Below are 12718 nucleotides of genomic sequence, written 5' to 3' on the forward strand. Positions count from 1 at the left end.
AATGGTGGCTACATTCCGACCAGATTCTCTTGAACCGGTCGTTTATTCTTCCTCAGACCCAAGCCATAGTGACCATGGATGCTTCCCAGATAGGGGGGGCATTATCTGGGAAAGACAGTCCAAGGCACATGGTCCCAATTGGAGCTCATCTTGCACATCAATGTTCTAGAAATGAGGGAAGTGCTATTAGCATTGCAAGCATTCCAAGACATCCTTCCTCTCCAGACAGTTCCAATTCAGACAGACAACATGTCGGTAGTCTGGTATATAAACAAACAAGGGGGGAACCAAATCTTACCCACTATGTCGAGAAGCACTCAGAGTTTGGCAATGGGTGATCTCTTCCAATTGCATTCTGATAGCAGTGCACATTCCGGGAAGTTCCAAAGTGATAGCAGACAAGCTGAGCAGGTCTATTCTCATGCTTCACAACTGGTCTCTCAATTTTATAGTGGTGAACAACCTATTTTGCCATTGGGGCCAACCTTGCTGTGACCTTTTTGCCTCTCCCAAGAACAACAAGTGTAGAAGTTACTTTGCCCTAATCACCCCTCTGGTGGAGTCACCCAGAGATGCTCTCCTCCACAATTGGCCTCCCGGTCTGTTATATGCCTTTTCCTGACTCCTCTCATATCACAAAAATTCAGTAATCCTCATTGCCCCCTTCTGGCCTCAACAAGTTTGTTTTCCCTTTCTTTGGCCTCATCTAATATGGAAACCATGGATGTTATGTGATCCTATCTCGCCTACATTCTGTACTGATGGGCTCGGAGCCGATCCCTCGGCTCCGACTCGGCACGCTATGCTATAGAGCGAAGACTCTTATTGGCTGAGCTATTCTCTGTCCCAGGATGCACCACCACTAATCCCCCAGATCTCGTTTGCCACTTACAAGCTAGGACGTGGTCTCAAACTTGGCTGAGCTAAGTACTGTTTTTTTCTAAAGTTTCCTGTCAGGAAATTCCTTATTCTTACCCAAAAGCTGTTTTAACAGCTATTGTTGTTGTACGAGTGTGTTTTGGTACTTTATTTGTGGTAAATTGTGTATTTGTTTAAGGGAAGGTTTCCCGTTTAAGTTAGAGGGGCCTTCCCCTATTCTTCAGCTAGTTTCTCTTATTTTTCAAGGAGGTCAAGTACCTGTTTAAGTTAGAGGGTCTTGGCCCTCCTTTTTAGTGTTTTCTGACATTGTATTGTGACCACTCCTCGTGCGTATATTGTTTAGGTGCCAAGCACCTACAGGAGTCCTGTAGCGTGTGTCACGCCTTTTCATCTAGAGTCCTCCAAGAGAGGAAGAATAAATTAATACTGAAAGGGCTGATTAAACCCTCCTTCAAGGAGGCCTTATCTTCCTCTTCCTCTCCTACCAAGAGAAAGAAAGCGTCGGCTCTGACCAGCCCGTCGGAACTGACTGCTAAGAAACCTAGGCAGGCTTCTCCATCGGCTCCACGGACTTCGGAGCCAAGGGCGGAATGGTCTGCCTCAATGCCTCCAGTCTCGACTCCTCTGGTTTCGGAGCCGAGGACTGGGGCGTCAAGAGGCGGGTCACCTTCATCGGCTCCACTGATTTTGGAGCCGATGAGGGTTGCCGGCTCAGACTCTTCCCCTTCGGTGCCGAAGCCCTCCTCGGCACTGAGGGAAATTGTTTTGGGATCTCCCTCGGAACCGATATTGGTCGAGTCCATTCGGAGCCGGTCCCCCAGTCCTTTGGAGCCGATGGAGAAGTCGGTTCGGACCCGATCGGTTTCATCTAGATCCTCCAAGATGTCTGATTTGGACATCGACAGGGTGCTCCTAAGACTTTTCCAGTCTCCTGTGTTCCAAAAGTTAGTTTCGGCTCCAGCCCATTCGGCTTCGGAGCCGATGGTCCACCCTGTAGTTATGGTTCCTCCTCCAACAGCCTCGGCACCGTTGGAGCCAGTGCTGGTGGAGCCGATGGAGGTTTTCGGGTCGGCCCCGACCCTTACTCCAACCCCGGCTCTTGAGTCGGAGTTCGGTACGCGGACCTCCTCTGTCGGCCCCGGGGGGGACGCTTCGGGACTGATGTTTTCGGTCCCAAGCCTTCCTCTTGGTGCGTCGGCTGCGGGGGTACCGTCTACTGTTGTGGCCATGGGGGTTGGACCTTCCCAGGATTCTTGTGGTCCGGCCTTCAGGGCCATGAGGAGTGCATTAGCCATATCTTCTTTGGCTACCTCCACGGTCTCTCCAGCACCTTCCCTGCATACGGAGACTGGGTCTTTGGCAGTCACCCTGTCCTTAGACAGCGGAGCCCCAGGGCCTGAGGTCACCCCCACTGGGGGTCCCCCCCTCCTGGAGGTCCCTCTGAAGCTTCTTCGGAGGAACCCCCAAGGAAAAGATCGTGCAAGAGGAAGCACGTTGACTCCCCCATGAGTCTCTCACGTCAGACACTGATCTTGATGATGCAGAGGGGTCCCCTAAGTCGTCCTCAGATGATGTCTCCTTTGTAGACATCCTGGAAGCCCTCAAACAACGAGGCGGCTGGCTTTCCAAACCCCCTTCTGCTGACGAGTCGTTGCTCCTTAAGGCCTTCGGGGCTCAGCCCTCCGCCTCCTGTGTGTCTCCGCCCTTCCACGAGCTCCTAGATTTGATCTGTCGAAGGGCGTGGGAACACCCAGACTCTGTGGAACCGGTGCCTGCTCGCCCAAATAAGTTCCTGTCAGCACCCCCAGAGAAGGAGTTTTTGACGAAAGGTGTGGCTGTAGATGCCTTGGTGGTGGCATCTGCTACCCAACAAGATGTAGCAGAGGCTTCGACGTCCATCCATCCTCCTAATAAGGAGTCTAGGAGCATGGATCGGTATGGTAAGCGCACCATCAGTTCAGCAGCCTTTACCTTAAGATCCCTGAACTATTTAACGCACTTCACCAGGTTTCAGAGGGATCTGATCAAGGAGCTTTGAGATACCCTCTTGGGTAACCTACCTGAGCAGCTGGCCCAGATGGTTGGCTCTCAGTTGGCTATGCTGTCATCCATATCAAACTCGTCCATGAGGCTCATTTCTTATGCAGCCGAGGGGGCGAGTAGAGCGGCGGGTACAGGTATTGCTCTACGGAGGCAAGCCTGGCTCCGCCTGTGTCATTTTGCGGAAGCCTTCAAGTCTTCCTTTGCCGACGCCCCCTTTGATGGGTCCTCTTTGTTTGGACCCAAGGTAAAGGACACATTGACCCGCTGCGAGCAAGAAGGTAAGACTTTGACTGCAGGAGGGGCATGATTTTACACTCCCTTTCGGCCTTACCCCAAGGCTAAAAGAGGAGGGAAAATGTGGTTCCGTAGATCTCAGAAGTCTTATCCCTCACAGCAGGACGATCCCCCTTCTAGAGGCAGAGGAGGTGGAAATTCTTCTGGAAGATGCCGTCCCAGAGGCGGCAGAGGCCCCCGCAACACTGGAGACCGCGAGTCCTTTCGTGGCTCTTCAGCCTTTCACAATCCCTGAGGGATTGCCCGACTGTGCAGCTCCGGAGCCAGTCAGGGGTCGTTTTGCGAGGCACCTAAAAGCCTGGGAAGGTATCACTCAGGACCGATGGGTGCTTCGAATTATCACCGGAGGTTACGCCATTCCCTTTTCTCGCTCCCCACCTCCGTCCAAGAAAATCCTGGACCCGCCACCCAGTCAATGGGAAATTGCAGCCTTAGAAGTCTCAAAGCTGCTTCAAAAAGGAGTCATCCAACCGGTCCCCGCAGACCAGATCAGATTAGGGACTTACTCAAGATTCTTTTTGGTGCCAAAAAAGACCGGGGACTTGAGGCCCATTTTGGATCTCAGCATTCTAAATCGTTCAGTCAAAAAGTCCAAGTTCCGAATGGTCACCCTACAATCCATTCTCCCACTGCTGGAGAAAGGTGTTTGGATGTGCTCCATAGATCTCAAGGACGCTTATTACCACATCATGGTACATCAAGCATCCAGGAGACATCTGCGCTTCAGCCTAGGAGACAGTCATTTTCAGTTCCAAGGCTGCCCTTTGGTCTCACCACAGCCCCCAGGGTGTTCACCAAATGTTTGGCGGTCGTGACTGCTCACCTGAGAAGTCTAGGATTCCATGTGTTTCCGTATCTAGACGACTGGCTCCTAACTGCCACCTCCAAGCATCTACTATTGCAGAGCCTACAAGCCACAATATCACTGGGCACTTCCCTTGGAATCACCTTCAATTGGCCAAAGTCTGTGTTGCTGCCATCTCAACGCATAAGATTCATTGGAGTAGAGATAGACTCAAACCGAATGTGGGTCTATCTTCCTACTGAAAGGATACAAACCATACAGGCTCAAGTTCGAGCCTTACTTCCCAGATCCAAAGCCCCAGCCAGAATGGTCCTGCAGCTATTGGGATCTATGTCCACCACGGTTCTTCTAGTTCCCCTAGCAAGGTTGCACATGAGAATTCTCCAGTGGCTTCTTTCAACACAGTGGTCCTTTCAGGATCTCCCTCTCAGTCACCTCATATGGATCACGGAAACCTGCAAATGGGACCTTCACTGGTGGCTGGTGCCCTCCAATCTGGATCAGGGACGACCCTTTGTTCCACCTCCTCCTGTGGCCACTTTGACTACGGACGCCTCCCAGATGGGGTGGGGGGGGGCATTCCCTGGGCAGGTCAGTCCAAGGCAAATGGCATTCGGAAGACAGCCTCCTTCATATCAACATTTTAGAAATGAGGGCGGTGTTTCTGTCCCTACAAGCCCTTCACGATTACCTCCCTCAGAGCGTAATTGCCATTCACTCCGACAACATGTCAGTAGTCTGGTACCTGAACAAGCAGGGAGGGACCAGATCCTACCCCCTTTGCAGAGAGGCCATGAGAGTTTGGGAATGGGCAGTGTCGACCAAATGACTTCTAGTGGCGACTCATATCCCTGGCAAGTCCAATGTGATAGCCGACAGACTGAGCAGAACTATCCTCTCTCCTCACGAGTGGTCTCTGAACAATACGGTTGCAACTCAGATTTTCAGCAAATGGGGAATTCCTTGCTGCGACCTGTTCGCAACCCCGCTGAATGTGAAGTGCAAAAAGTTCTTCTCCCTCACTCTGGCTCCGGGGGAGAGCCCTATGGACGCACTAGCCCATCCTTGGCCCACCGGCTTGCTATACGCTTTTCCTCCAGTTCCCCTCCTTCCCAGAGTGATCCAAAAGGCGTCTCACTTGGGGAGCAAAATGATCTTAGTTGCTCCTTACTGGCCTCGTCAGGTATGGTTCCCCTATCTTCGGAAATATGCACTGGACGGTCCATGGTTCCTGGATCAGTTCCCAGACCTATTAGTTCATCAGTCAGGACTACTCCACCAGTCCCTCCACACCTTGAAATTAACAGCTTGGCTCCTCCTCTTCCGACTATAGTCAGGAATCATACCTTAGACCCGGAAGTCATACATATCTTATCTTCGGCCCACAAGTCTGCCACTAAGAAATTGTATTCTAGCAAATGGAAGAGATTTGCTATTTGGGCTCAACTCCGGGGTCTGGATCCCATCACTATTCCTGTATCGGAAGTCCTGAAATTTCTAACTTCCCTATTCAATCAAGGTTCTTCAGTCTCTACCATCAAGGTTCAATTGGCAGCTATTTCCAATTTTCATGAATCTATAAACCCACTTTTAATGAGCAACAGATTGTGTAAGACCTTCATGAAAGGTGCTGTGCTTTTACGACCTCCGATTTCTCATCCTGCTCCTCCATGGGATCTCGATGTGGTGTTACGTGCCTTAACTCCCCCCCCCCCCTTCGAACCGGCAGCAACATGTGGTTTGAAATTTCTATCGTGGAAAACTGCCTTTCTGGTCGCGATTACGTCTGCCAGAAGGGTTTCAGAGCTTCAAGCTTTGTCTGTAAAACCTCCATACCTGGTTTTTCACAAAGATAGAGTATCTCTCAGGCCAAATCCATCCTTTGTCCCTAAAGTTTGTTCTAGTTTTTGTCTACAACAGTCATTAGAACTTCCAGTTTTCTTTCCAAAGTACTCAAACAAAGCGGAATACATATTCCACACATTAGACGTCCACAGGCAATTGCATTTTTATTTAGATAGGACCAAACAAACAAGGGAAACAGATCAATTGTTTGTGTCCTTTTTGGATAATAAATTGGGCAAAGCCGTCACAAAGGTCACTATTGCCAAATGGATCAGGGACTGTATTAGTCAAGCTTATTCCTCTTCTAATAAAGAGCTTACGACCTCTGTCAAAGCTCACTCTACAAGAGCTATGGCTACTTCAATAGCATTCCATTCTAAGCTTGCCATTAGTGACATTTGTGCTGCGGCTACGTGGTCTTCCCCAAGACACCTTCATTTCCCACTACAAATTGGATGAGGCATCTCGGGGGCGAGCTTCATTTGGTTCCACAGTGCTCAGGAGTGTTTTCCAGTGAGCCACCCATGATTTAGGTGCTAGGGACGCTGTCCCATCAGTACAGAATGTAGGCGAGATAGGATCACATAACATCTTTTAGTTATGTACTTACCATAACTTTAGATGTTTGGGATCCATCTCCTACATTCTAATAACCCACCCTCCTTCCCCTTCCTTGGAGATCAGAAGAGATCGGACGGTCCGAATCCTATTGTTTCATCTTGAAACATCTGGCAATGTTATATAAACAAGTTATGTATGTGTGCATGAATGCGGACAAACAAGATCTGGGGGATTAGTGGTGGTGCATCCTGGGATAGAGAATAGCTCAGCCAATAAGAGGCTTCGCTCTATAGCATAGCGTGCCGAGTCGGAGCCGAGGGATCGGCTCCGAGCCCATCAGTACAGAATGTAGGCGAGATGGATCCCAAACATCTAAAGTTATGGTAAGTACATAACTAAAAGATTTTGTACCCAGTTCCAGATCTGCTAATCCGAATCTCCAACATCACAAACTTGCTGTGTGGCTTCTCCAATTCCCATGATTGCCAGGCATCCTTTCCTTTCTTCTCCTGTCTAATGTATTATTATTGCTCATCACAAGCCTTCTACTAGAAAACTATATCAAAGCAAATGGGAAAAATTTACTAGATGGGCCTTGGATAAAGGACTGGACCCTTATACCAGCCCTATTCATAAAGATCTGGATTTTCTAAATACACTTTTTCAGTCTGGTTTCTCCACATTTATGATAAAAGTTCATCTGGCAGCAATTTCAAATTTTCATTCAGGCTTGAATGACTCTTCTCTGATATCTCACAAGCTTTGTAAAGCTTTCTTAAAGGGTCTCCTAATACTAAACCCCCCATTTGAAGAACCAGCAGTTCCTTGGGATCTAACTATTGTTCTTCAAGCTCTTACTAAGACCCCTTTTGAACCATCAGCATCTTGTGACTTGAAGTTTTTATCCTGGTGGCTATTACATCTGCAAGAAGGGTTTATGAGCTGCAGGCCCTACCATGCAAATCACCCTATTTAGTCTTCCATAAACGATAGAGTGGCACTCAGAACAAATCCATACTTTTTACCAAAAGTAACCAACATTAATCAGTCACTGCAATTACCAGTCTTTTTCCCTAATTTCTCTGACAAAGGGGAATATGCCCTTCATTTACTAGATATGCACCGACAGCTATGTTTTTATCTTCACAGAACTATGGATTTTAGAAAATCGCATCAGTTATTTGTTGCATTTTCTTCCATCCGCATGGGCAATCCAGTTGATAAGGTTACTTTAGCTAAATGGCTCAGAGACTGCATTACATTTATATATCACTCTAAAAGACTTCAACTTCCCAAATCAGTTCAAGCTCATTCAACAAGAGCTATAGCAACATCAGCAGTTTTTCATGCCAGAGCTTCTCTAGATGACATCTGTGCAGCAGCCACTTGGTCATCTCGTCATACCTTTGTCACTCATTACAAATTAGAAATTAGATCAGGTCTTGAGGAATGGAGCATCCTTTGTCTCTATGGTTTGTTTATTTGTTTTGGCTTTTCCCGGTTAGGGGTCGCCACAGCGGAACTCCAGTCCGCTAACCATTGGCAGTAGATTTTTACATGTCGAATTGCCAGCCCTGATGCACAACCTTCAACAAAGGTACGCCCATTCATGCATGTCTCCACACAGAAGACGCTCTAGCTGAGAATCGAACAGGACAACATCTTACTGTGAGGTGACAACGCTACCGCAGCACCACCACCGCAGTATTATCCTTTGTCTTTATGGTGCTTAGGAATATTCTTCGCTGAGACCTCCCAAGGCTAAAGGAGCTGGGAATTCTGTTGCACTGTCAAGGATTTGATGAAGATTAACAACATCAGATAAAGAAGTTATGTCTTACCATAACTTTCCATCTGTGTTGTTGATCTTCACCAATCCTTGACATCCCCACCCACCTTCCCCATCCTAAGACTCTTAGTAGAGCAGACTAGCTCTGAACTAGTTTCTCATTAAGGGCTCATATATGGCCTTGTTCTCTATAATATCTATAGTTAACCATATTATTTTTTTCTATATACTATTATTTGGCAAACTCGATCTGAGGTAATCTCTGTGATGGGCATTATGGGTAGTGCCTGGCTCGAGAGTTTGGAGAGCATGAGCTGAAAGATATGACCGAGTCGGTTACAAGGTTTGGAAATCGGAATCGAACCCACTGTCAAGGACTGGTGAAGATCAACAATACAGATGGGACACTATGGTAAGACATAACTTCTTTTTTCTTCATTGCCATTACGTCGTCTAGATGGGTATAAGAGATCCACACACTTTCTTCCTAGCCACCTTATCTAAAATTTAATAAGAACAGAGAATCCCTTTGGACTAACTCTTGCTTTCTGCCTACCATGATCTCAGAAGCTGAGCTTAACCAGACTATTAGCCTGCCAGTTTTCTTCCCAATTTTTTCTAGCAAAGATGAATGCATACTCTGTTTATTGGATGTGCATAGACAACTCAGACTTTACATCAATAGAACTAAAGATCAAAGGAAATTAGAACTGCTTATTTCCTTTTCCAAAGCTAAAGTGGGAAATCCAGTGTCAAATATAACCTTAGACAGATGTCTCACTGATTGCATTGCATTCGTTTACAAAACTAAAGGACTATCATCACCCAAACATCCTAAAGCTCATTCTAGCAAAGCTGTGGGTGCATCTTCTGCTCTCTACTCCAAACCTTCCATAGATGATATTTGTGCAGCTGCTACATAGACCAGTGCTTCTGCCTTCATATAGCATTGTACGTTAGACATTTTATCTAGGAATAGAGCAGTTTTTGGCTCCACTGTACTCTGGAATGGCCTTCTTTGAGGACCACCCAAGACTAATCTAGATGAGGACTCTCTCCCATCAGTTGAATAATGGACAAAAAAGACATCATCAGATATTATAGTTATGTACTCACCATAACTCTGCATATGTGTTGTCTCCTTTCATCCTTTCTCAACTTCCTACCATCCAGTCCCCCCTCCTTTTACATGTATCCTAGTATGCCCTGAGGAATATTCCTTAATTGTCTTGCTGTGTAGGCTCCAGAAACTCTCTTCTCTATTTTTTCAACATTGCTTCTCTTTAGTTATACTTTGCTGTTTTGTTTCAGAAATTGTTAGTGGCTGATACTATTTAGTGTTTTTGTGGTTAACTGAATAGAGGGCATACTCGATCTGAAGTGTCTGAGGCAACTAAGGAGTAGAGAGGGATTATGGGTAAGGGGAGGAGGTCAAGCTATAGAGCCTAAAGTCTATTAGTGTGGCCGAGGATGGATCTGATGTCAAATCCAAGACTCATCAGTTGAGGAAGGATGAAAACAGACAACACAGATGAGGTTTTGGTGAACACATAACTATAATTTATTTTACTGCTAATATAAGTAAATTGAGAGTTCTTAATTAACAAGTACAATGCAGAGTGTAAATTTTATGTTATTCTAAATAGCATGTGCTGGGTTTGCTAAATATGATGTTTTCTTTATAGAATATTTGTAGAAGAGAAGCTGGGCAGTAAATATGTAGAAGGTCGAAGTGTTGAGTTTGCCAAATCATATGAAGAGAGCAGTTCTTCAACACCCATCTTCTTTATCCTCTCTCCTGGTGTTGACCCATTGAAAGATGTAGAAGCTCTAGGTAAGCATTGTATTTTGCTTTGCTTTTTAAAGTTAATTTTCTACCAACTATTTATGTCTGATTTGTTTTCAAGAATAGTGGGCTTTAATTTTTTCTTTGGTTTTGTGGTATATTCTATTATGATATAGTTTTTTGTCAAATCTATAAATATCTTTCTAAATCAGGTTAAAATGTAATAAATAATTAGACTTTTGACTGAAAGACCATGGCTTAAACTTATTAGCATTCAGCAGGGTATGAAGAGTGCAGCCTACTGAAGGAAAGAAGATACATCTAAGAAGAATTTAGAATCAACCATTATCAATGTGGATTGGAGGGCTGCTGTTAAGATGATAAAGAGGAATACTAAGCTGTAAATATAATTAAATGCTATTGTGAAATATCCTGAGTTAGGTGGCTACACTTGCCCACTGTATCTGTTCCCTCAGAAGTCTACTGATCTTCCATTTGAAGGTAGTTGAGCTACATACTCTTGTTCTGACCACAGATCATGGGCATGTTTTAATACTGCCTGGCAAAGTCAAAATCTTGTTTCAGAACTGTCAAAAATGATTGTAGTCTGGAGAGTTCAAGAAACAAGGAAAGAGTGGGATTTTAAAAGCAGATCTTTAATGAGAATAATGACAGGTATGCAATATATTATATTCATAAAGTTGCAGAAAGTATTCTAAGAACTAAGCCAACACTGAAATGGAGAAAGTTTTTTTTTTTGCCAGTTGAGATGACTGCAAGTAGATCTACAGAAAATAGAGAAATGGGGCCAGAATTTACTGGAGAAAATGGGCAAAGGAACCAAGATACTGGGAGCAAATAACTAGAGAGGGTAAGGTAAAATAGTAGGATAAGGTCAAGAAGAAGTTTGGACTGCAGGTTAGAGACTGCCTTCCATACCAGTGATTGGTATCAGAATATAGGCATAGAGCAAGGGGTAAGAGTATTAAGCTGAAAACCTGCTCTGGTAGAAACTTTAGTTGAATCTAAAATTGAAGCTGCTGTTAAAATATTGATAATTAATAGAGCATATCAAATATTGCATGATAATTATAAGAATCAATCAGATGAAGTTAGAAAAGACTGGGAGAAGAGACTGGAAAAGCAATTTACAAGCAAAGAATGGGGAGGTATGTGCATGGCTCCCAAGTATGTAACAAAGTCCAGAAGGTTTAGGAATTTTTCTTGGAGGTGCTTGCATAGGTATTTTTATACATCAAGAAACTTCAAAGAATGTTCTCTCAGGTTGATTGCAAATGTTCATGGTGTGATGGGGAAGAAAGGGGTAACTGGTAACATGTTTTCTGAGAGTGTAATGAGTTGGCAGATTTTAAAACTCCCATACAGAATACTCTGTCAGAAATATTGGAAGAGCAAATACCTGTAGCCAAGGAAATTATTCCTAAGAGCTGAGACACAGGATGTGAATTGCCTAGACACAGTAAGACCTTATTAAGTGTAATTCTGTTGGTTGTAAAAAAAAAAAACAATTAACAAGGAAATGGAAATCAAAATCTAAACCAACTGTATTTAAAGTACTGAATATTGCAAAAGAGGATAAAGAACTTTAAGTGAGATCTTTACAAAAGGGAAGAGCAAATTACACAGACGTACATGGCACTTTAGGATACAATATATGGAGAATAATGTTTAGGAGGAGGAGGAGGAGGAGTGAGGTTTAAAGGAAGGCAGGAATTGAGCAATGTATGCAATGTTGGATGAATGACAGCTGTTATAATTAAAAAAAAACAGTTGTAACATATGTATATAAATGAAAAAATGTTAATATGGTTTTGTTTTCTTTTCTGTTAATGTATGTGTTTCTATGTCTTCAGTGATAATTTAAAAATATGTTAAAATAATTGTAGTCTGCATATGAAAAGTTACAATGATAATGGTTTGAAGAAATGACTTTCTGTTAAGTGACATGTCCAAACACTAATGGCTTGATGTATGGGTATGTACTTACTAAATGAAATGCTGGCTCATATGTTTGATATTCATTAATACCTTGTTCCAGATTTCCAAAAGTGCTCTTGTGACCCCATCTCTTATAGTATTCAGCATCATTGGTCAATCCAGACAACTCTTGTAGCATTCAACATCATTGTCCAATTGAACCCAGAAACACTGCTGAATGCTGATACTCAGGCTATCACCAATGTGCTGAATGAGATTGTTCCCTATTGGCTGTATTCTGTGTCTGCTGTGGTTTGAAAACAGTAATTCAGCCATGATCTTCACTAGTTGAGGAGGCAGGAATGGGGGTGGAGAAAAGTGGACAAGGTACACCTTCTTGAAGACAAACTGAACACATGAAGACAAAAATCTTTCGTCTTTTGAGATTTCTGTTGCATCCAGTTGTCAAACTATGTTTTCCAGGATCATTGACAGATTGTACAGCTCACCCACTCTCAGAAAGCCTTTTTACCATGTGACTGTGAAGCTGATATAGAGTCCTTTATGGACAGGGTTGCTTCAATTAGCCACAGCCTCTCCCATATGTTTCAGCTCTGAATCTCAGGAATACAGACATTAAGTTTTTTTTTTTTTTTTAAGTTTTCAACTATATGAACTATGATGAAATCATCATCAGCAGCAGGAGCAGCAGCACAATTTTTCCATTTCTACATCGTATTGTGGTGTTGTGTCACCATATCTCTTGATTCACAGCTGC

At 44.3% G+C, this 12718-nt stretch overlaps 1 protein-coding gene across 1 annotated transcript in view; it reads left to right on the forward strand.

Moving 5' to 3' along the window:
- LOC122800226 (dynein axonemal heavy chain 17-like) overlaps positions 1 to 12718 on the forward strand; it is a 17083451-nt gene that overhangs the window by 16620781 nt on the left and 449952 nt on the right. The window contains exon 73 of the mRNA XM_044069720.1: positions 9902 to 10050. Coding sequence (XP_043925655.1) covers positions 9902 to 10050 — 149 coding nt within the window. The remainder of the gene's footprint in view (positions 1 to 9901; positions 10051 to 12718) is intronic.

This window comes from Protopterus annectens, chromosome 4.part0, assembly GCF_019279795.1.
Source record: "Protopterus annectens isolate FY-2018-M chromosome 4.part0, PAN1.0, whole genome shotgun sequence".
NCBI lineage: Eukaryota > Metazoa > Chordata > Ceratodontiformes > Protopteridae > Protopterus > Protopterus annectens.